At 36.4% G+C, this 24,130-nt stretch overlaps 2 protein-coding genes across 6 annotated transcripts in view; both read right to left on the reverse strand.

Moving 5' to 3' along the window:
* Nucleotides 1-24,130, reverse strand: part of Jvl (javelin-like) — a 62,788-nt gene that overhangs the window by 23,538 nt on the left and 15,120 nt on the right. Inside the window, exon 2 of one of the 5 annotated variants that reach the window (XM_064119165.1) lies at nucleotides 8,096-8,194. The exons of the other annotated variants lie outside the window; for them this stretch is intronic. The gene's annotated coding sequence lies outside the window, so the exon portion shown is untranslated. The remainder of the gene's footprint in view (nucleotides 1-8,095; nucleotides 8,195-24,130) is intronic. 5 annotated transcript variants of the gene reach the window in all.
* LOC135161522 (uncharacterized) overlaps nucleotides 10,175-24,130 on the reverse strand; it is a 28,408-nt gene continuing 14,452 nt past the window's right edge. The window contains exon 4 of the mRNA XM_064119192.1: nucleotides 10,175-11,122. Coding sequence (XP_063975262.1) covers nucleotides 11,089-11,122 — 34 coding nt within the window. The 3' untranslated portion in view covers nucleotides 10,175-11,088. The remainder of the gene's footprint in view (nucleotides 11,123-24,130) is intronic.

Genomic DNA, 24,130 nt, shown 5'->3' on the forward strand with positions numbered 1-24,130 from the left:
TCTCCAATTGAGCATCCCACGACAGTCATTCTATTTCTTCCTATTTTCACATCAATTCAGGCCCCGGCGGTGGGAAGGGGGGAGGGGGCAAAAAAAATTACCATCAAGGAATTCTCAACTATGTAATTACGCGTGGAATTATCTCTCCGCGTGCGCTGATTATCATCGGAATATTCGATCGTGTGATGAATGTCCTTAGAAAACTCGGCGCTATTTCAGTTACTAACGCGTCGATAAAGTGCGTTTGATCGTGATGTTGTGCTGAAATTTTTATGTTATATTTCTCTCAACAAACGATAAGATCATCGCACGTGTTGCAATATCAAACGAGTCGAGCGGCAAGGCCATGTCAGAATGCTACTTTCTTCGGTCCCCAGAGTTGCCCGAAATGGGGAAAATAATCGTTAATGTGTCCCCATTTCAACGAATTTTATTGAATAGCCCTTCAACGCTGTGAAAAAAAAATTCCTTATCAGGAACGTGGCACTGGTTTTGAGAAATTTATACGAAGAGAAAGAGGATAATTAAAAATTATCCAAAGAAAGACGAATAGTAAAATTCAGAGTACATCACTGGCTTCGAAACGAAATGAATTTGTTCATCTCCAGAATTTTTAATGAAATTCACATTTCACAAATTACCACCGAATTGTCCATGAAATTATAATCCCTCCGAGGTCAATTACATCCACAAAATTTTGATGGCCAAGGTTTGGGGATTATTATTCCCGGAGATAACGGCACTCACTTTTTATGGTGATTTTTGGACTATCATCGGAAGTGATCGTTACTTTCGCTTATTACGGAATTAATCTCGTGGGTACGATACCCTGTGACTATTTCATAAGCCAAATTGTCATGGAGCATCACATAAGGTGAGGAAGAATCGCACAATGACACGGAATAGTCATCCTGTTTACTGTACGAGACTCATCTTTTTTGCACTCCACGGGAGGGAAATTAACTATTTTTTTTTTTTCGTCGGTTAATCGCAGACTGGAAGTTTCTGCGCAGCACCACAATTGGGCGCGAACAATGGAGGAAGTCTATTTGTATCACTTCCCGTGATCTGGTATTATGTAATGCGATCGACTCTGCCCAGGCAGGTGTTTCAAGGACAGCGGTGAAGATATCTGCAGGTTGAATAAATTTTTGTCGGCGGATTTGCTCACTCGGGGCGAGGAAATTGACGTCGTTTTCATTTTCCGGTACTTTTCCGTTGGCGTTCATAATCTGAGAAATTATTGTGATTATCATAATCTTTTTTTTTGACGAATTGCCGTAACGGTAATACTACCGAGAAAACTATAATGGTTTTGCGAATGAAAAGGATGTACTGTGAATGGAGAATTTATTAAGAATGATTTCTTGATGAGATATTTCGTGGCAAATTCCATATGCTGAGGTACGTTCAATCTCCAATTAATTAAAAATTTCAGAATATAATTAATAGAATTGTTCCCAAGGGTAAAAATTATCAAGTGAATTAATTGCACACAATTTGCTGTGCCCAATTAATTTTTATTAATTGCAGAAATAATATTCAATCGAGTAATTGAAATTCATCGAATGGAGAGTAATAAAATGTCAAATAAATTCGAATAAAAATTTGTAGCGACTCGAATAATTCGAAGATCCGTCCTAAAGTCTTAAAAAATTGTTGAAATCCTCCCTGAAACTGAAGGCTTATTTTTCTCAGTCCACAAGTACATCATCACTCATTAAAACACTGACTAAAATGAAGATTACAGATAAAATAATAAATAAAATGTCTGCGCAACTATCGAGTTCTCCCACATCCTAGATTCCCTTCCACCTGTCCACCATCATCATTGTTTCTACAAATTAACAACTCATGTGGTTGATACAACTTCACGTTATCCCATATGTATGTTGAACAGGTGGTCATGCAGTATGACAGATGGCCACTGGTTGGGAAGGAAAAAAATTCAATCTCACCGATTACAAAGCCTGTAACACGATAGTAGAATATTGTTAAGATCCAAAGTAACTGAAAATATCTCAGATTTCACCGTTGATGTATTGCAGCAGTGCCAGGAATAAAGTCCAGGAGGACTTGCGTTCAATGGAAACCGGAGAAAATGACAAGAAACTGTTATTCATTTGCCATCCAATATCAAATCCTCAATATGGAAGTGAAATTCATAATATAAATTGGAGACCAGGGAATCACGGATGGTCTCATCGATAAGATCCCAACAACTCTCACCCGTCTAATTAATCCAGCCAATTTAATTCGATCCATCGACATAACAAACTTCCAATCTGATTAATTCCACAAACGATTAAGTCAATGGAAAATTCTACTGCACGTGAATTTTTGCCCCATTTAATTCGATCCATCGACATAATAAACTTCCAATCTGATTAATTTCACAAACGATAATTCAATAGAAAAATTCTAGTTCACGTGGATTTTTTAAAGTTACATCTGTGGAAATCGTAAAGGAAAAACAAGTTGATACTGCGGTTGGTAGCGAAAATTTTCACTCTGAATTTTGTAGAGCGTGGCAAAGTGCGTTGTTTTATCCATGGTCAGAGTGCCAGTGAGTAGATCTCGTCAGCCAGTTATTTAGACATAATGGAGTACTATCAAGCCGCCATATCGCAATGGATACTCTCCTATACACTCATGGTAAACATCGTGAAATAAATTTCGCGTGTTGAAAACTTTCTATCTTCCTCTTTTCCAAAAAAGAGAGAAAAAGGAAAAAAATAGTGAGATTCATTCAGCAAGAGAATTAAGACTTTCCCTGCTGGGATATATTTGTTTTTTATTGCTATACTACCAACACTGATTCACGAAGATTTCATCGTAAGACGCAATTTTACGTAATTTTATTGATGTGTCAGGTGACTTCGTCACTGGAGAAGAGGAAGGAAACTCGAGATATGGAAGAACTCGATATGAATCTATAAATGAAATTACTCTGGAATCGATTCTGCAATTTTTACTGCTTGGAAAATACCTCCAAAAGTGTGTGCAACTCAAACATTGATTTTTGTTCTATTGAAGCCATTGAGTCGTATCCTTTTCGTTGTATCAGTGTAATAAAATATATCGCCAACTTTCTATTGATGTAATTAATGTTGAATTACACTTTCATCGTTATCTGTTTCCCACGTTACATCCCTTGGTATTGAACATGTTATCATGAACTGGTGATCAAAAACAAGAGTAAGAATCATTCCGCATTGCAATTAAGAATTTTTTTGTTTTGATAATTTTTAAAGCTCGGTTACATGAAGATTTCACTGATACATTCGGTTTAACGAAACTCTATGAAGGTATAGACTGTCATTCAAGAGGAGAACACTAACTCGAGAAGTCCAAGATGACTCCATAAACAAGATAAATGCGCAATAAATTTATAAATTGTTGTGTACGAATACTGTGCCAATCCTACACTAAAAATCTCCAAAAATAAACTTTAATTCCAGTTTTGCTAAAATTATGTTATCTCCATTCCTCGCCCTACCCCCTCCCCCTTCAACCATACCAGCAGTCTCTGTCTGAGACACTTAATCAAAGCCCACGTGAAATTTCTCCAGTAAATAAATTGAGACATTCGCCCGTTACAATATTCCTACAGATCCGACAAGAAAAAGACATCCAGAAACCTCAACTAGAAAATATTCTGCAAAATCCCTGAACTCATTCGACAACATCCTGTCACATCAGGATTAACCAAGTCGACTACCACAACCTATCCAACCAAATGCATTTCCAACTTTCTATCAACATAATTAACATCACGATTCAACCGAAATCCCCCAGAAGCCCTCAGAACTCACTCAATCATCAAACAAAGATATCTTTGAAAACGAACTTGAATTACACTTTCATCCAAATCATGTTATCTCCTTGTCACGTGACATCGCATCTAAGCAGTCATCCTGTCCTCTCAACGATAATGACACGGTCTTGTTATACCCCAATATAACGGTCCTCCTCCATCCAACACACACGTTGAACTCTTTAAGGGAGTTGAGACGTTCCCGCTATGACAAACTCCTCACAGATAAGAACCAAAAATAACAGAAAGATAGACTGACATTTTGAGAGTCCTTGGACTGGTTTGGCTGGATGACTTAGTGGCAATTGTTGATTGAAACTAATTGATGGTAGACACCAGTGGAAATTGTTGTTTGGAAGGAAAAATGTATTTCTAACCGCACGTGAATGACATTTTCATAGAAATTATCTAATCTTGGTTTATTGAAACATCCCCTGAAAGCAGACATCCTATCCTCCACGAATAGCATCGACAGAGGGTCTTGAGATACCCGGGGTCTTGATTCACCCCTCCAGTCGGGCTTCCTAATCCGGTTAAAAGATGCCAGTTGCAGCTCTGAGGATGCCTTCTGGCGTTATACAGCTCGATTCAATCATTTGTGTGGCCTTAGTCGTTACCAGGGCGTTCAACCTATCCCAAGAGTTTAAACCTCTCTTCCCTACTTCATTCGTAGTATTTTGTCCGTCTTTTTGATCCCTCACAATGTCTCACTTCAACATAAACCCAGAACGTGAGAAATTCAGGCATATGTACAGCAGATGGATTAATTGAAAAACCAACTTCAGGGAATTCACCTCATCCTGGCAATGTCAAATGCCATTACGGTAATGTTATTCTGCATAGAAACACCGAAGTCCAGTTACACGAGAGAAATAACAAAAAAAAAAACTTGATAATTATTGGATTGAACGTGCCATGAAAAGTGTTGATGATACGTCTGATGTTAAACGTCAAACACATGATCATCTTTTACCTCGTGTTCAGGAAATTCTTGGCTAGCCGGAGGGTTACTTGTGTTCAGTAATATAATGTCCTCCGACATCAGTTTGACGAAGGTAAAGGCGAACTATTTTGAAAGCCAAAAAAAAACTGACACAGCGTAACATCAGGATTTGAGCCAATTTTCAACTTCTGAGAATGAAATCTGCCAACGAAATCCAATTCACCTAATTTAACCTCTCATTAATTCAACAAACTTGATATCTTATTTCCAGAATAACATTATGGAAAAAACTTAATGATGAATTTCTAAAGTAACGATTGAAAAGATTTCCAAGACTCGCCCTGTAAAATTGAAACAAAAATTTCTAACCACTTTGGCTATCATCACGAAGAGGAGAAACGCAAGCTTCTCTGCTTACAGAGTTATAAAATAATTAATGTCGATATAATTAATACATTGTCTTGGGAATAATATCCACCTTCTTCCTCACTATTCTACCGCATAACTAACGATCCTCGGGCACGCTCTCGGAAGCGCCAGGAATTCATAGCTCCGAGCTTCCTGGTGCGACTGTACATACCGACCAATAACTTGTAGCATCCCACACACTTGTCGATCGAAGGTGCAAACTCCATCGTGTTCAGCAGCCTAGTCTATCGGGCACATATCCATACATAAAGCTAATCACGTGTGGCACGCGCTGAAGAACCTGCCCTTCAGCTACACCTATTTTTTCTTTCTCTCATTCAAGAACGTTGATATCATAGTTAAGCGTTTTAAATTTGCAAAAATTTCAAGCACCGAGTATTTTTCAAGGGATAGATTATAGCAATTTTCTATAATAAATTCAATCCGTCGTACACGACCGGAAAGCCTCAGAATCGCCACTTCCAGCAGACACAAAAGCCAAAACAAACGGGGTTGGTAGAACCTGGCGAACCGTTGCTGTACATCCGTTTCCGGAGGATGTGTAATCGTCATTTTCTTTTAGCCATTAGTTGCACAGCCATATGATCCGGTTTGACTGCCAGGTTGTTAAATGCCAGTGGAACAACTCGACTGGATGAATTCATCCAAAAATAGAATACCAGGAGGAATTGATATTGAATGAGCTTATTGGTACGTTATACTATGACTACACAGGTAAACACGAATAATTTCACTATAAAAAATTTTCTAGGTATTTTTCAAAAGGCAGAGAACGTCTAGCTTGACGATTTATCTGAATGTGGAACATGAATCTAAGTAAAAACAGAATTGGTCCATCCGTTGATGGACATAAAACTGAACTCTAATTTCATAATTTCTTGTGTTATATATGTGTCATCTAATTTAGTAAACTCAATGTAATCTGATGGTCTTGGTGACTGGGGTTCTGGGTTACAACGTAAAATTGAGGCGAAACGAGAACTAGTTGTCTACGCACGGTTTCATATAGACTACATGGGGAACAATATTCAATAAAAAATGACGTATAATTTTCGTAATTATGGAGTGGCATCGAGTGTAAGAAAATTTCATGGAACTGTTACGTAATTTTGTCGGGGTATTGCATCATTTTCGTCTGAATTTTCTGACAAAATGAAGGTATCGCTTAAAATCATTTGGAAAGTTGATGCAACTGGGATAACTGGGGGATCAAATGGAGGCATTAGATCAATGTCAATCCATCACTTCGATACAGTGGGCGAATGAGTTAGTTTCAAGACAAGCATAATGCTGATTAATTGCCAACTTCTCCCTACGAATGAGGGAGAGGGGCGGAGAAAGGACGGATGTGTGTTCCAAACAGGGTTCAACAACGCTAGGCACGTGACCCCAAATTCCCTGGGATTCTCAATCGGCGAATACCTACAGAGATTTATACTTTTTCATTAGCCGAGTGATACTTATCCTGCATACCAGCCCAGTTAATTGTCTCCTGAATTGTTCTCAATGATCATCGTAAGTATCAACTAACCCAGACACGTCTAGCAGAAGCGGGACAAATGCGTAGGTGAGTGGGTTGTTTAGTTCTGTATCATGTTCCAGGTAGTAAACTCAGGAAGCCGAAGGAGACGGTCTAGTTAGTCGGTTTGTATTCATTAATTTTGTGGAGAATTCGAAGTAGATCATAGCCCACTTCAAATTATAATTGTGTAGTTGATTTATGTAAAGAGGACTAGTATTTTTCCAAAATATTACTAGAATATAATCGCATGGAGAGAAAGCGTTTGATTACCCGGTACAATTAGAAATTATGTTCACAATTTTTCGTGCTAAATCCCAAACATTTTCCCACTGATAAAACCGTTGGAATGGGGGAAAATGGTTTTAAAAAATAATATATTCCATTTGTTTCTCTCATGTTTTTAAAAACATCAATGAGGACGGAAAAACGCGATCAATTTATTCAGTAAAAATAATAAAAAACAGTCGCATTTAAATGGAAGTATATGTCAAAGTTAACTTGATTTAAACTTTTCAAGATTTTGCGATTTACTATAGATTTTTAATTTCATAAATCAAATGAGTTGGGAAATTTTATTTGAATCATATTTGATAATTATCACTAAAAATCCCCTTAACTCCTAATGATTCAAATAAAAAAAAAATTCCTCACGGATAACGAAACTGATACAAATAAATTAATTCGTGAATTCCGTAAAATTCTTTTTACCGAAGATATATGAAAGAATAGCACGTGATTATTTAAATGAGACTGAAAAACGTAAAAGAATAATAAATTCTATTTAAAGACTCGAAACCAGATTGATGATAATTGCATTGGAGGGACACAAACGACATTAGGTAAACTCGATTATCCAAATTGGGTGCGTTGGAGATTTACTTGGCTTTGACTTGTACTGTCATTTATGGTAATGGTGTTTGACTCTAAAGAAGTCAATGCACGAAGGCATTTGGCTTGAATTGGATATAAACACTAACGATCAGAAAGTGGAGAATCAAATGGCTGAGAGATAGAATAAGCATAGCCGATAGGTTGGCTTTATTAGGAGGCTCTGGGATTACTCCACGATGGAGTACAACAGTAGCACATCTACTTGGTAAATTCATTTTAGCATACGGTCAGTAGCATGTGCATGCAAACGAGCACAATTCCACTGGGTTTTTCCTTGTGGAGGTCGTCTAGTTCCAGAACTCGTTCCTACCTTGGCTGATTTGCCGTGTGACTCCAATGCTGAATCCCAGACGTAGATCTCCTCGAGGTAGGAGAGAAAGAGAGAGTTGGGATTCAATATTGGAATTATTTTTAGAAGTGCAAGAGTCGAGGGGTGAGGAGGGGAATTTATCTGATCGATCAAAACGTATGGAAAATATTGATTCATATGTACCTGTAAGAGGATATTCTCCTTCGATTGTCTAAATTAATATCTCTGATCTCCAAGAACGATCAACGATGATTCATGCACGATGTAGAAATCATGACTTACCTGCAACATAGAAAAAAAACAACAAGAACATTAGTTATTTGTAAATCAAGTACAGGATAATTACAGTTATTTAAAATTGCAAGGTCATTTCTAGGCGATAAAATCGTACAGCAAATGGAAAATAATTTAACAATCGTGTATTTGTTCCGGAGCCAGTAACATAATAAACGGAGCAGATAATCCCTGAGTCTAGTGCATCGTAATTTACCTTTGCAATAAAATCATAAAATGGATAGAATGAAGGGTGGTTGGATTGTCTATGTAAAGAGGGTGTGGGCCGAAAATTGACATGTTTTCTCCTCCACCCACCCAAGAAAAGGAGGGAGATATGCCGAGGGAGCGAAGCCAAGGAAGAGCCTGGGGTTATGTCTCGGTAGACTAGCTAGCCGATTCATAATGCTGGTAAATCATCAGTTTGTGTAGGTGTTTGGCTTTACAAGATCGAAAAAATGTACATCTATTCCGTGATGTTTTTGTATCACACTAACACTAGACATTGGGGATCTAACGAAGCGAGGGAAGTGCCGATGGATCATGCGATCTCCAGGTTAGACCACAAGAGTTACTTCCTAGATCCCACTCACTTGTGGCTTAATTCTTATGTACATGCTTGAATCTTGTTTCGTGATTGGTAGCAAATATTCATCGTTGGAAATTCAGTTTTTGAAGAATAAAGAAGACTCGGTATTCTCGGAAATTTATGCTAATTGGGGTAAATAACGAAGTATCGAAGTTTTCACTGTACGATGCATGTCATCAAGGGATTTTTTTTATCTGTTGATTGAGGCCAGATGTCGTGTACCCAACATTAATGTAGATAACTATAATTTTGGAACACTCCAAAGTGACTGATTCATTCGCTCTCTTGTTTTACATTTTAATATGAGAAACGTAAGTCAGATTTTTTGTGTAAAAAAAATGCGGTAATTTTGCTGGTTATTTTTAACGAAGGAATGCCATAGAATGAGTAAAAGGTGGAACAAAAAATCACCCCGCATTTGCAATTAACAAACATTATGCGCATTCCTCAATTTCGAAGGCCTATTTGATAACAATTGTTCACCGTTAGAACTCGAGTTTTTTAAGTGGAAGAAAGGTTTAAAATATCTACTGTTCCAGGCCAAATACCAAAGTTTTCACTTCGTATTTTATAGAGATGGAGTTTTTCGAGAGTAGAGTACCGAAAAGAGGCCCTTAAGTAACTGCAGATCGAAGCTGAATAAAAAAGTATCAAAGATTTCACTTCGTAATGTATATCATCAACATCTTTCACAACTTCTCCAACACTAGACGTCATACGTTCAATGTCGATGAAGATAATTACTTTTGAAGTACACCGAAGTGATTGTTTAACCCACCTCCCCTTCACATACAACATAAAGAACATAAGTTGAACGTTTGACATGAAAAAAGTAACGATGAGGATCTGAATTCTCACAAAACTTTTACCCAAAGGTTTTTGAAATGACGCAACGCGAGGAATTTTTTATCTAATCTTCAGCTTCTTCTCACAGTGAAAACAGCAAAATGCAGCTGAGTAAACAGAAGTAGAACCTTTGACCCACAAAAAAATCCTATGCCACTTACAATTAACAGAAACGCGATTCATAGTGACTATTTGATTGGGGCCAAATAAACTATGAACGTTTTCACTTCGTAATGTATATCATCAACATTCTTCTTCACCTCTTTGAAGCCAGACGTCATGTACTCAATATTAATGAAGATAATTATAACTTTAAAGTATTCCAAAGTGATTGTTTGATTCACTTTACTGTTTTCCGTACAATACAACTGACATAAGTGAAAATTATGGTGCAGAAAAATATCAAACTGAATTGAAAATCTCGCAAGAGCCTCGTCTGACGCAATAGGAACCTTTTTCCTTAGTTACATTACATCTTGGAGTGGAAATATTGACATACAATTGATTGAACATAAATAGAAAGTCCCTTTAGTAAAACACTGCCCTCACTAACAATTTACAGACATCCGCACAAACATTAATCTCTAAAGGTGATTGATACCGACTGTTCACAGGTGACAATTGAATTTTCGAAGTAACAAACAACCAAACAATGATTTTTAAAAAATCACGAAGACTTCTCGTAAACACAAAACTCACCAACTTTTCACTTTGTGATGTGTATCATAAAAATTTCCCTTCACTACTTGTTATGAACCATGTCTCATACCCAAGATCGATGAAAATGATTACATCTTTCAAATGAATACCCTAAAGTGATTGTTCCACTCGTCCTCTCATTTCACATGCCGTAATAAACATAAGTAGAACGTTTTACTTTTTCACGTATCAGCCCTCATTTACGACTAACAGTACCAACGACACACGACTCGATTCACCAGGAAAAAAAAAAAATTAAACGTGGATAATGGTAATAATACCAGCGGTGCACAGCAGGGGTCATAAACACTGACCGTTATTTTTTGGGATGAATAATATATAAAGGATCTTCAGCAAATGACTCTCACATGCATCAGAGTTATGCGGATAATCAAACTGCTGTTAAAACACTTGAGATTTTGCAATAAAAATTCGAAGGGAGAGGGTAATCAATTTTAAAAATCGTAGACTATTAAAGGACAATTTATCATCGATTGATGCTCCATCAGATGTCTGATAATTACTAATTAGTGTGTGTGAGCGTCGCAGGCTCTAAAAACATCAAAAATGGTCCAGGATCGTAATTTCTATGGCACCAAAAGTTGTTGTAATTTGTAAAAAAATATGTTCTGTAACACGTGCTCATTACGTCTCCAAAATACACCTCCTGATGGCTAATTTTATTGAAAAACAATTCAAAAATTACGCACCTGTTCCATGATTTGCCAGTCAAAATAATATTCAGTAAATATTACGGATTACGGAACAGCTACGTAATTTTTAAGTAATTCTTCCGAACTCGCCTGGAAAAATAAATATATTCAACATATCCTAAGAATAATTGTTCTGTCGATGTTATTTTTCTGGCTGTCCCCATTTATTTAATAATAAATTATAATTCAATATTTAATACGTGAGAAATGTTACCCCCCATAGGTTACCATGTTTCGAACTCCCAGCAATCTCCTCTTAAAGACTTGATTCCCGACAATTTGCATTATTGAAGTCGCCATCATCGAGGAAAATGAAGCCTGACTTTATTGGTCCTTTATGGACAATAATTTTATGAATTCAGTTACCGTAATACACTTCGGAGGAACCCAAGAGAGGGACAGAGATGAAATAAACGAAGGGAATATACTTTGGACAGTGATTTTTTTGTCGGCTATACTCGGTCACGCGAGAAGAATGGTAATGCCTTAAGAAAACGATGGTGGAATTGCACTGGTGTTAGAGAGGGTGGGGATCGGGGAACAGTAAACATCCGGTTTCGTGGAAGTAAAAACAATAAGAGGGGGTGAGAGGCAGGAGGATATATCTTTTGTTCAACAAAGAAAAATAAGTAATTCCGTAATAGATGCATTCGGTAATGTTGCACTTGGTGATGTTGCAATTGTTTCTTTAATATTTCAACAATTATTCGATAATCATTCATTCGACCTTGAACAATTCAATCACAGAATAGACGGAGTTTAATTGTTGCTGGCAATCCAGTGGATACTAATGGTTTTAGTAATGCGTATTAATGTACGTGTATTGCCTTTTGGTGGTGTCTGAAAATGGTGGGCCGCACCTTTCTCATTGCCCTGTCGTATAAATCAACTTGTCACAAGGGCGGATATACACACGCGCCCATTGGTACATTTAATGGTGACCCTACGAGCGAAGACTGACCTTTACACGGTTAACAATCTGTATTTATCTAAAGTTAGGGTGTTCTATATAGAATAATGGTGATGGTAATTTGTCATTGTTGTGACTTTGATTGTGATGGATGTGGTTAATTACTGGTTTATTGGTTTTGATGGACATTGGAAGCAATGACAAGAGAATGTTCCCTGCAATTCTAGAAAAATTCTTGAAATTTCCGACTTGATGAAATCTGATTTTTTCATGCGATCTCTTACCGTCAATTTCGTTGATTATTACTTCATGTGAATGTTCTACGACGGATTTTTAATAGTAAAGTCCGTGAGGAGTTTCTTTCGGCCTCGCTCCCAGCATTTTTTTAATCTTCAACTTCAATGACAACCACGAGTACATTATTCACGCGCACTCTTGCCTCATTTAGTTCTCTCATTCATTCTTGTGGGGGCTCGGTCACATGTGGTCCTCTCAAGTATTTAAAATGTTCCTTTGGGATACGAAGAGTGACTCGAGTACTATGTAAGCCAGTATGTCACAGAGTCACGTGAAAATTAACCTGAGAAATTGGACTCGTATATTTACTCGTTCAAAGGGACTCATTCTCACTGTGACTAATGAAAAATACTTGAGATTTTCATCGGGTCGACGAACGCTGATGGAGACCTTGCAAAAACCGACAATCTAATCTAGTTTGTTTCCGCATTTGTGGAATAGATTCCGTAAAAAAATATTGCCGCAAAACACTGAGTCCATGAGACTGATTTCTCGCTTCAAATGAATGATATTGAGAAAAATCGAATAGTGAACACCAGTTGTGGGCATTTATCGGTGTAAAAAAAATTACCAGTAATTAATTATTGTCTAAAAAATCCGGAAATCGGGAACGTGAAGTCACCATCAGATTTTTAACACAGCGTGTCAAACCTCAAATATAATTTAACATTACCAGGATTTTTTTATAAACCTTTAACAAGTTCGCACTCCTCATGGTGATTACCATTCAGTGACAGTGTGTTTCATTTAATTAATAGACGTTATCCTAATAGATGAAAATTTTTTTTTTAGTTGAAAATCGAACCTACTAGGGTTATACTTGATTCAAGTATTTTTATCCTCCCCCCCCCCCTCCCACGCCAGTGATAGGCATATTGGCATATGCTCGTTGTCCCCCAGCTTTTGTTAAATAATAGAATATCTTTGAAACAATTTCTATTATATATTTTTCCCTGTGCAATTGTTTTTATAAATACCCACGTGCGATGTCAGGGTACAGTCAGCCATAGCGGGGCGTTGAACAGGAACTCGTAGTACCTGAGTCGCATACATTAGCTTCGTTATAACGTTATCAATGTCTGTGATCTACCACCGTTTGCCGACGCACTGTCCAACCTTTGATGCGGTCGCAACGATGACCTGCAGTGATTTCTAGCCACTCTATTCGCTATACGTTTACCAGGGAGTATTAACCGCTGATGAATTCTTCAGCAAATGTTAATTAATTGTGGATATATTTAACGAGAATCGAAAACTAAAAAGATTTATTCAGAATGATATTTAATGTCTATTTGGAGGCAATCAAAGTGATTTATTGGGCTATTTGGTGGAGTAAGGGGGAGGGGGAGGGGTTATGGTCAGTTGAGAGTGATAAAACTGGTTGTCATAATAGAGGGTCTTCATGTTTTTTGGAGATTTTATTGCTAATATCGTACGGATTCTGACGCTCAGTCCCCTGAATTTTGTTTATGATTCGAATTAGAGGGGATTAAGTTCTTCTAAATTGCACAGACATGGGAATTTTAATTGCTAATTCAAATTTTTTTAATTCATTATTGGATTGAGAGTTTCGTTATTGAAGGAACAGTAATGATCACTTTAATAATGGTTTTTAACTTCCGGTTGAAACAAATTTTAACGAATCTATGTGTAATGTTGATTTAATGGATGATCGATTCCATCAACTATGAAATTCCTAATGCTCAACACAAATCAAATACGAAGAAATATTCAAATCGATGAATTTCTACTAGAAATACAAAATATTTTCCGCCTATCTTTTAAAACATTAATTCCCCATAAAATTTACTTAGCAATCCAAATACTCTTCAAATTCAACACAAATTTATACCATTCTGAGTGAAAGTATCTCATGAATTTTTATATAAATCCAATTCCGTTGAGTTTTATTCATAACATCATGTCAAGAGAATAAAAAAATGATAATTTGTCTCAGTGAATTCAATAATCCTCGGTAACTGCTATAAATTCAATATTCCTGATGACGAAATGAATAGAACAGTGAAAAATTTTCGATTCAAATGTAAATTTTATCGAAAATTCATGGGTGACAGTCATACCACGTACATTTTCTGCAATCCAACATTTAAATTATGGCAGACACATCTCTATCTCTTTCTACTTTTGCTGTTTTAATAGCCCATGGTGGGCTGGGCCCAGTGCTAGTGTTAAGTGCCTCGTAAAATAGGCCCCGCAAGTCAACTTGAAAAACGTTGTGTACGATAAGTCAACCATGGAAGACCGTTAAAGTACAGCAAAACGAACAACACCAACGATGATAATTTCTTCTCTCCACCGTTGATTCTTAACTTTCTGACAATGTAGAAAATAGCAAATAATTTTGCAATACGGATTCAACAATTTTCTACCGACAATGTTGAGCCACTGTCGACTACATTGAATTTCAATTCATTACCAGTGAGTCACAGAATTCCTGAATAATTACACAATATCCACATTTTTATTGAGGAAAAAAATTAATAGATTTCATTGAACTGCGTATTCGTGAATAAATTACGGAGGAGTGAAAGGCCTTGATAATTTTGCATGTGATAATAGGAAAACCTCGTGTTTTTAGGCAGCAGGGAGGGGGGCTTTCGGGAGTGATTAGAAAATGTTCTAAAAGCCTCTGGAATAATTTTCAAGGTTTTTTTATTTGTAATAAAAAAGGTTAATGCATAAAAAAGGTTAATGCATACTGTTACCCTCTTTCAAACGCAAATATAAAAATAATTGACCATAAGCTTATTCATTTGTCGTGAATGGTAACAGTTAAAATATAATATAATGATTCTTAATGAAACGGTCATAAATGAATCGTCAAGAGTCAATATTATTATCTAACCGGAAGATTTCCATGGGTTGAATTTTCAATAAATTACAAATTGACTATTTACGATAGGTCTCCTGATTTCTATTAATTTCCCTGAGCTCATTGGGCACGAATTGATAATTTTCATAAATTTGTTAATCTAATTGTCAGTGCTCAGGTCAGAATATTGCAAATTAATTCCCCGGAAGTGTTATAAATGATTTCATCACTATATTATCGAATTGTGAGATTACTCATCACACAACACGGAGGGAAAAACTATTAAAAAATTACGGAACATTCTGGACTTTGTCCTAAGAGTTCACTAAAAAAATGCGTAACTGTTCCGTCATTTTTACCGAATATTGTTTTCACTGGCAGATTACGGAACAGATACGTAATTTTTAAACAATTTTTCTCTCCGGGAGGGAAATTCTCATATCGTCATCATAATCTTAAATGCAATCGCAAAAGCAATCTCCACGTGAATCGCCAAGTGATTTTCATTTCTCCGCAAAATTGACTGGTTTTAACAGCGAAGAATGTTAACAACTAAATACTAGAAAATCTTAAATCACATAGTGATCTCAATTACCCAGAGAACTAGGAAGTCACTTGGCAGTAGTGCATCAAACCGGAAATGTTATTACTGTTCAGGAGTCTGGAAAGCTTTAGTTCATTCAGACATCGTTGAAAATTATTGTAGACGTGCGTGCCAACCCCATTGGGTCTCGCTCCACCGATAAAGTGTGCGTTTCATAATGAATAAATGAACTTTTTACCACAATAAATATAAATAAATTTATCATTCAGTAATTATCCGATTTGTTGCACATTAATTTATCGGTCGGTGGTAAGACAGATGGAACTTCCGCTTTCCTTTCATTTTGGACAAAAGGGTCAATCAGTCTGTCTGAGTAGTGGTGAAAAGTACCGTTTTCTGGTGAACTGCCATAAAGATAAACCAACACGCGTCGAACCAGTCAGGTTAATATAATTTCCCCCTTGTTAACGACTTTTAACATTATTGTCTTAATTTCTTAATTGGGTGGGGGTTGACTCAATTGAGTGGGCTATGGGCAACATTACTGATGTGTTATAAAACAAAATTACAGTATATTCCGTGACGGTAGCTGTATCAACTTCAATTAATTATGAGTTTTTACTGAATTATTCATTACGGTGTTTACGCTCATGGCGCGTTAGTTGGCCTCATCATTCATTTAGTTGGAACGTTAATAAGATAAATTACGGAGAAGGTTCCTCGTATTTCATTCAATTTTTAAAGCTCATTAATGAGGTAATGCATATATAGAATCGGCATTCTTCAATATAAAATTGAATTCAATCGACTGAAATAATCAGCTCCGGGACAGTTTAAAAAATTGAATAAAATTATATCGAGAATACATCTCGTCATTTGGATTAAAAATCAACCCGGTCGTATTGACACTTCACGAGTTTCGTGGTATAAATAAAGACATATATCTCTGCACGAAGAGAAAAATTCCCGAAAAATTACGTGCCTGTTCCGTAACTTTCCAGTGAAAAGAATATTCGATAAAAATAACGGTACAGTTACGCACTTTTTCAATGAACTCTTAGGAAAAAGTAAAGAACGTTCAGTGAAAAAATACGTAACTGTTCCATAATTTTGCCTGAATACTGGTTTGACTGGCAGATTATGGAACAGGCGCGTAATTTTTCAAGAATTTTTCTCTCCGTGTGGAAAAAAAAAAGTCTTGTTTTTCTCATTGCAATGGCACATGGAAAATTGTATCCTCAAGCCCTCCAACATCTCTTCCTACATGTCAGAGGTTCAAAGCCTCCTCCAGCCATTGCACTGGAAAATCCGCACACCCACACAACGTGTCGTTGAATGTCAATATTTACGATCAATATATTGTCCGATTATGGTTGACCCCTCTCATAACCGATATCAACCGGTTTAGTTCTCGTGACTCTCAAGCCGACTCGGAATAAAGGGAATCCTTGATAAGAGATAATAAAAAAATCGATCGGCTATGATTCGAGTCACTCGAGCGGTCTCTTTACTCTGAAGTAGATTTTTTGCGGCTCTTTGTGCCGGTATTTTAACCCAACGCCTTGAGTATTTGCTATGCGTAGACAATCGTTACCGCATTTGTTATCTCCACGTTTATTACAATTATGTGATAAACTGAAGAAAAGTCTTATCGGTAATTTCTGCGCTAGGGGGAACGTCGTTTAGATAATGATAAACAATTCCACGTCGTGTTTGGGAATATTTAGTTACATTAAAATTGGTATAATTTCTCATCCCCCTTTTCGTATCTCACGTCGTGGAGCTTTCATTTTTTTAGTGTATATTGACAGTGGAAATGGAGTTGAAAATTTTACCAGAGAGAAGGGAACAAGTGGAGCACATCAAGAATTTAAATCTTAGTTGTTTTATTTGTCAATGGAATCAAGGACAGCCAGTGATGCATAAAGGTACCCAACGTTCTTCTGAAGCTCAAGGTGCACAATGAAAAACGTATTCACTATTAACGATACTCATTCGATCTTGACAGATTAATTGTACATGAATCGCAGGGATTTTTATGGTATTTTATTTCCATCGATATTTCACAAAATATTATCTTCGAAGAAAAAAAAATTCCCCTGAGGTTTGGTCGGATAATTTAAAAACCAGAAAGATAAGTAATTTCTCAGGTCAATTATTATCGCTCCGACTATTCCTGATATAATTCTCCTCAGAATTTTTCCCAAAAAATTTGCAAAAACTTTTCCTTTCAATTGGCTGTCAATGTCACTCCCATGTGAATTACCCCCAAATGCTCCAAGAAATTTCAAAAAATTTCCAATGTCCTAAAAGAAACAGATCACCAAGAACGAAAGACTTGTCACGTTCAGTAAATTTCCCGTCTTGACGAAAAAAAAAAATGACTAATCGTCTCCGACTTTTTCCCCGCTATCGGATAAAAAACAACTGAAAATAGACTTCGTTCCACGATTACTCGACTCGTTCAGTAATTTTTCTCCGTCTTTTTTCACTGTACAAAATGACCCATCCAACCGCATTCTCTCTGTTCGACAAAAAAACTCCTGGAAATCGATTCTAGATCGAGCAATAACGGAATAACTCTCATCACCAATGTCTTTGTTGACCCACCAGCAAAAAAACAAAGTAAAATTATCGATAATAAGTCAAGAGTACAAGTACGAAGGTGAGTCTGTCTTTTCACCGTTTACATCCACTTGTTGACCATTCGGGAATGTTTGTGACACCCTGTGAAAGCGAAAGTACGATGGGCTCTTGTGTACCGAGAGACCATAGGTGTTGGTAATTATGGGGCACTTCTCCTTCACTCGAGACATCACCAGAGTTTCATACACACTCGGGATATGTGCAGAATTTATTTTTTTTTTACAGGTGTATATGCAGACTAATGACTCAAGCCTCCCTCTGGGTAAGAAAAAAAATGGCGAGATAAATGTGAGGCCAACGTGACGCCGAGACTGTTTTCAGTGGCTTCCACTTGTCCTTCGACAATTTCCAAGAAGCCTTTCCAGGATCTCCGAGGTAGCGATTCACCTCCCTGTGATGATAATGATGATGATGAAGAGGTAGAAAATTGTCTCGTGACGAGACACTGATGATTACATCTTGTCGTTTTATTCGGTCAATGACGCAGTTTGTTCATTATTATATGAGCATTGAGAATTATGTTATTGTCAGGGAATACATTGACTCACGTGAGAGGGATAGAGGTGACAAGGGATTTATCAAAATTGAAATGGATTTGTTATGATCCGGATGAAATTGATAATCCAATTATTTATGAGTGGAGATACCAGTGGTCACGTGTGTCAACATGTGCCAGGTATCAATCAAAGATTCAGGGAATCAGTTAAATGTTAAATTCATGTCAATAATGCCCGATCGCTGGGATTTTTGGAAGAATTTACCAGTAGATTTTATGGAAATTTTTAATAAAATGAGAGTTTGACTGAAACTTTCATAAATTTCTCTGCCAAAAATTGATAGAAATCAAAAAAATTAAGGTTAATATATTCCTGATTTTTTAATTAATGAAATATTATATTGAACTTCGTATTTAATATTTAAGTTTCAGGTAAAAATTCCAAATTTGTGGAATTTTATTAAATTGTTAATGAAATTTAAATATTCCTTCGCTTCTCTGAACCAGTTTCCCTTCGTTAAGATAAAAATACTGTTAAACATTATTTTAATAAAAAAAATGACTCAAAAGCCTGGAATTTCCATCCAATAACTCGATTTTCCTGCCTCATATACCTGACGCTACCTAAAATTCAGGGAAAATTGTCCTGACGACCTCAGTGGCCCCTAATGCGCTCCAAAACCTCAATAATTCAAGAAAGATATTCACAAAAATGTCATTAACCCCTCTCCGATTACGAGATATTTCCGGAAAATCCCGTCGAGAGTTGGGTCAGCTTAAACCAGCTACCACACCGTCCCAAAATTACCCGCATTACCCTCACCCGTATTAGCTTTTAGCGTTGAATAAATTCGGATTTCTATCGATGGAAAAAGAGATTCTAAAGAAATACAAATGACTTTCCCGAAGCTCTTCATCCGTGCTCGAGAGATTTCACGAAAGTGATAGATTTCGAATGGATTGTAAAGAAACCAGACTTTCAACTGCACAAAGTAATCCGAGATTTTTATTTACTAAACATGTGACTAATGGGAGTGACCCACGTGCTGGGAATTCATCCGGGGATTGGGCCTGCGATCATGATACTGTGTCTAGTTCCTGTACACGACATATTCACCAGGTAAAATGTTGAAGTACTGTCAGTCCGTTATTCATAACACAGACATAAGGCGAATAAAACCCGAGGGGTGATATTAAATATTAAATGTGTCAATAATGCAATAGGTGGGTCCACAAACCCGGAATTAGAATTAATGAGATCATAATATGAGGAGTGAAGGGGTGAACTGAGAAAAACTGAGATTGAACTCTATTCGATGCGAAAATAAAAAGTTCTGGAAGATTATTGAGCTGATAGAACAGCTTAATCAATTATTATGAATAAGGTAATGTTAAGTCGAGTGATTTTCATCCCATTTGTGTCTCTTCATCAGAATGAAAGAGTCCCGTCATTTAACTGATACAACGCAACCGTCAAAATCGTCGAATTGTCAAGTTTCCAAGTCGAGTCCCCATTGTTCGTGAATGACGTATAATATTTATAATTTAGGAGGAATATTTTATCTGTGAACATGGTCTGGATTGGACTCTCTAGACCCAAGGGCACACAACAGCAGACAAACCCACCCAGCGAAACTCCGGTTTGGATGGCTGATGTCCCTCCAGATGGAACAATGAACGATTGGACTGCGCAAGTCACTTCACAACAATTCTCATCAATTTCATCATTATGATTGTCTTCACTCTCAATTTAATCATGACTTTGACGGCCAATTACCACATTCTAGAGCCAACTTATAAGACAAAGAATATAAATTGAAACCCCTTTATCTAAAGCCCTAACAATCCCTCATCTGGCTTCGATTTTTCTTCATTTTCAAAAATAAAAGAACCAAAGAAATCTGTAAAATGACGTTTAAATAACGATGAAATTTCTTCCATCTTCACTTCAAGCTGTTCTCAATGTTCCTTTCTATTTCGAAAATGAAAATCACCCGAGAAATTTGCAAAATCAATTCATCCGAAGCATAAACGACTTTTCATCCTCCTCTGGAGTCGTTTTCGTTGTTTTTTACTCTAGATCGAAAAGGAAAATCGCCAGTGAAATTTTCAACTATCAGAATGATTGAAACTTTCTCACATGATGAGTCACAATTCACTTTTCTCGATTAAAACTGATTTGTGACTTTAATAATTCTGCTGGCATGAGTCATGTTTTTTGGTCCAGAGTTGAGTAATGAGACGTTAAAAGAGTTTGCAATTATCGTAAATGAGGGACTAGCAAGGCGGCTGTGTTATTGAATGAGAGATAAAAAGAAAGCACATGATAATCACACCGTTGAGTTGTCATGAGTTATCGGTGATGCATCGAACAAGCTTGACAAGCATAGCGCATTGGGGCATACAGCGCAATAATCACGTAACTCACTTTCTAACAATGTACAACTGACAGAATGAATATTGCTCGTTGTGAATGTTTTGAGTGAAATTTATTTGATTCATTCCATTCCTTTGATTGTTTAGATTTCTCATTGGAGAGTTTAAATTATTTCTCTGTTTTTATTGATGAGGAAACAGTCATTTTTTAACTCAAATACTCTCAACTTGTCACACCAATGTGGAATAAAGAAATTGTACTTTCACACGAGATTTTGAAGAATGTTTTTCAACTTATGGAAGACAACGAAATTTATCAAGGGGGCATTTAATAGGGCGAAGTGAAAGTAATAAAATGTTTTGGAGAAAAATTTCTTCTTCTTCGGTCCGATTCAGACGTGATTTTTCATATTAATTTCATAAGGCCCTTCACATATCTGACTACTCCGTTAACTAGCAGTTGGGACAGCAATAACAAGCTAATTAGCAGGGGAATTCTGAATTTTTAACGATAAAACTCCTCCAGAAATTAATGTGGAATCAGTTTTCCCAGACGTTTGACACATTGAAAGTTTAGAACAATAGTTTTTGAAGGATATCTCATAATCTAGATTAGATTATTAAGGTTTTGTGGAGTCGAGTGTATCAGACCTCCATAAAAAATTATTACAAAAATTTCCGTATTTATTTGTCCAACATCTGACGAAACAACGTCCCTGTTCAGCACTTTGGTATCAATTTTCCGTATTAAATTCCGGAAATGTTTATCAAATGACATTTTTACTGTCATTCCAGAACATCTGCTTATTGAGGAATCAAGAATTCATCGTACTCTTTGATTATTAGATTATCAATTGCCGGAAGACGTAAATTTCAGTAAAACACTCTGGAAGAGCTCAAAAAAATCATGAAATTCAGTTTATGAAGTTGCTTTGACATCTGAATGCAGGATGTTCTGTTAAATAAAAATTAAAGTTATACGATCTCGAGAAAATATCAAAATATTTTCATCCAATTAAAATTTTATTCCAATTCCAACGAAAACTCAAGTGAAATCCATAATGAGTTTGTAATCGTCCTATCCCTACTATCACCCCTGGATTGTGAGTGATCGTTATATCCCGGGTATAATGACTCCTCTATCTCGCAGAAAGTCACGAATACCTCAGAATGACTGAACCGTCCAGTCACAGATCAATTTACCAGATAGTAGTGCAAAAGCTGCCTCACCAAATGATAAATAAATAAAGGTGTTTATTCTTCCATGCAACAATATACCCCCCGCAAAACCTCGATTATTTCAAAGTGAAAAGCAGCTACTTGTTTTGACGTATAAAATCAGCTTGTCAATTTGAATAAATTAGAAAAGACTAGATTAGATGTTCGAGCAATGACGCAACATAATAACCGATTCACATAATGCTGATGATTATATTATACTGAAAATTTGATCAAGAAAATGTGACATTTCGTGACTTAATAAAATAATCATTTCGTTAATGAGGACTTTAAGGTGAAAGTGTCTGTCACAATCACCCGAGAATTAACTGAATGATTAACAATCATCCATATTATAGTTAGTCTCTCCCATACCTCCCTCTACTTTATTCAATTGTCTTCCTGTCACATTCACCACTTATGAATGGATGACAGAATAATTTTTAAGAAATAACTCACAACGTCACACATGAATTCAGGTCTGAAGAACAAAACGTAATCCATCAACTCATGACATCTCCCGTTAAACCCCGTCATTATCTCGTTAATGTGTAATAATTTCAAGTGAAAGTGTCAAAAGATCCGTTTTATCAACTAATTTCGTCACGTACACGAAGAGAAAAAGTCAGAATAATTTTGTGGAAAATGTAAAACATTCTCCTGATGAAAGAACAATTTTTCCTGCACTAATTAATGATACATTACAAATATTACAATTATTTTTAATGACTCAGAGGCCTTCTTTTTTTTATTCAAATAAAAAAATGAACTCGTACTGCAATAGTTCATAAAGAAACACTGATGCAGTAAAATTAACTGTCAATTTTTTTGTTGAAACACTATTACTATTATTCGTCAAACAAAAAAAGTCTTTATATTTTCTCTTAAACTCTTTCATCATCACAATGATCCAATAATTAACACCCAAACCCATAAAATACTCTTAAAAACGATAGACTTCAATAAAAAATTGGTTATAAAAACAACTCCTTCGATAACTGTAGAAATATCAAACGCAAATTGCGAATATTTTTCCCAAAAATAACTCATTGAAATAATTTAATGTACACGAAGACGTGGTAAACCGAGGTATTCCGTTACATTTCACCACCTGCACTCAATTTTCTCCTCATTATCCCAAACAGTTATCAACAAACGTCAGAAGAATTATGAAACATTGCTCATGACTTCGATTCATGACTTGATTTTTATTAATCGATTTCCTGCGTTACGTTAACTGTTTCATGTTCCCCTTTATCATAAAAATCTCACCATTTCTTCTCGTCATTAGGTGCATTTTACCAATAGACTTCCGCAAAATCAACCTCATCCATACCACATTTACCAGCGATTTACCCATGTGATGCACTTATTATCAATGATGGCGTTAGTTTCCGGTGGCAGTTCCTTATTGCCCCGATGATGAAAAAACATCTACTCATCAAAGAGCCACAACTATCTGCCCTAATTGTTCCGCTCATACCGAATAACTCTGTAATTACAATTTTCTTTCTCATAATCCCACCCAAGAATTCTCCCTCACACCCGTTAATTACTAATTAGTCACATTTTTTTCGTACGCCAACGAATAAAAAAAATTTTGTCAGACATTTTTAGTTTATTTTCTATTCATCGTTAATGCTGAGAAGACGAGAGGAGAAGAAATTGCCGGGTGAGGAGACTTGACAACTTGAGACAACTGAGAGGAACTTGACTCGACGAGGCTTCCGGGTCTCATCTAGGGGGAGAGTAGGAAGAATTTGAAATAAAAAGTATAA

This window comes from Diachasmimorpha longicaudata, chromosome 4 (assembly GCF_034640455.1).
Source record: "Diachasmimorpha longicaudata isolate KC_UGA_2023 chromosome 4, iyDiaLong2, whole genome shotgun sequence".
NCBI lineage: Eukaryota > Metazoa > Arthropoda > Insecta > Hymenoptera > Braconidae > Diachasmimorpha > Diachasmimorpha longicaudata.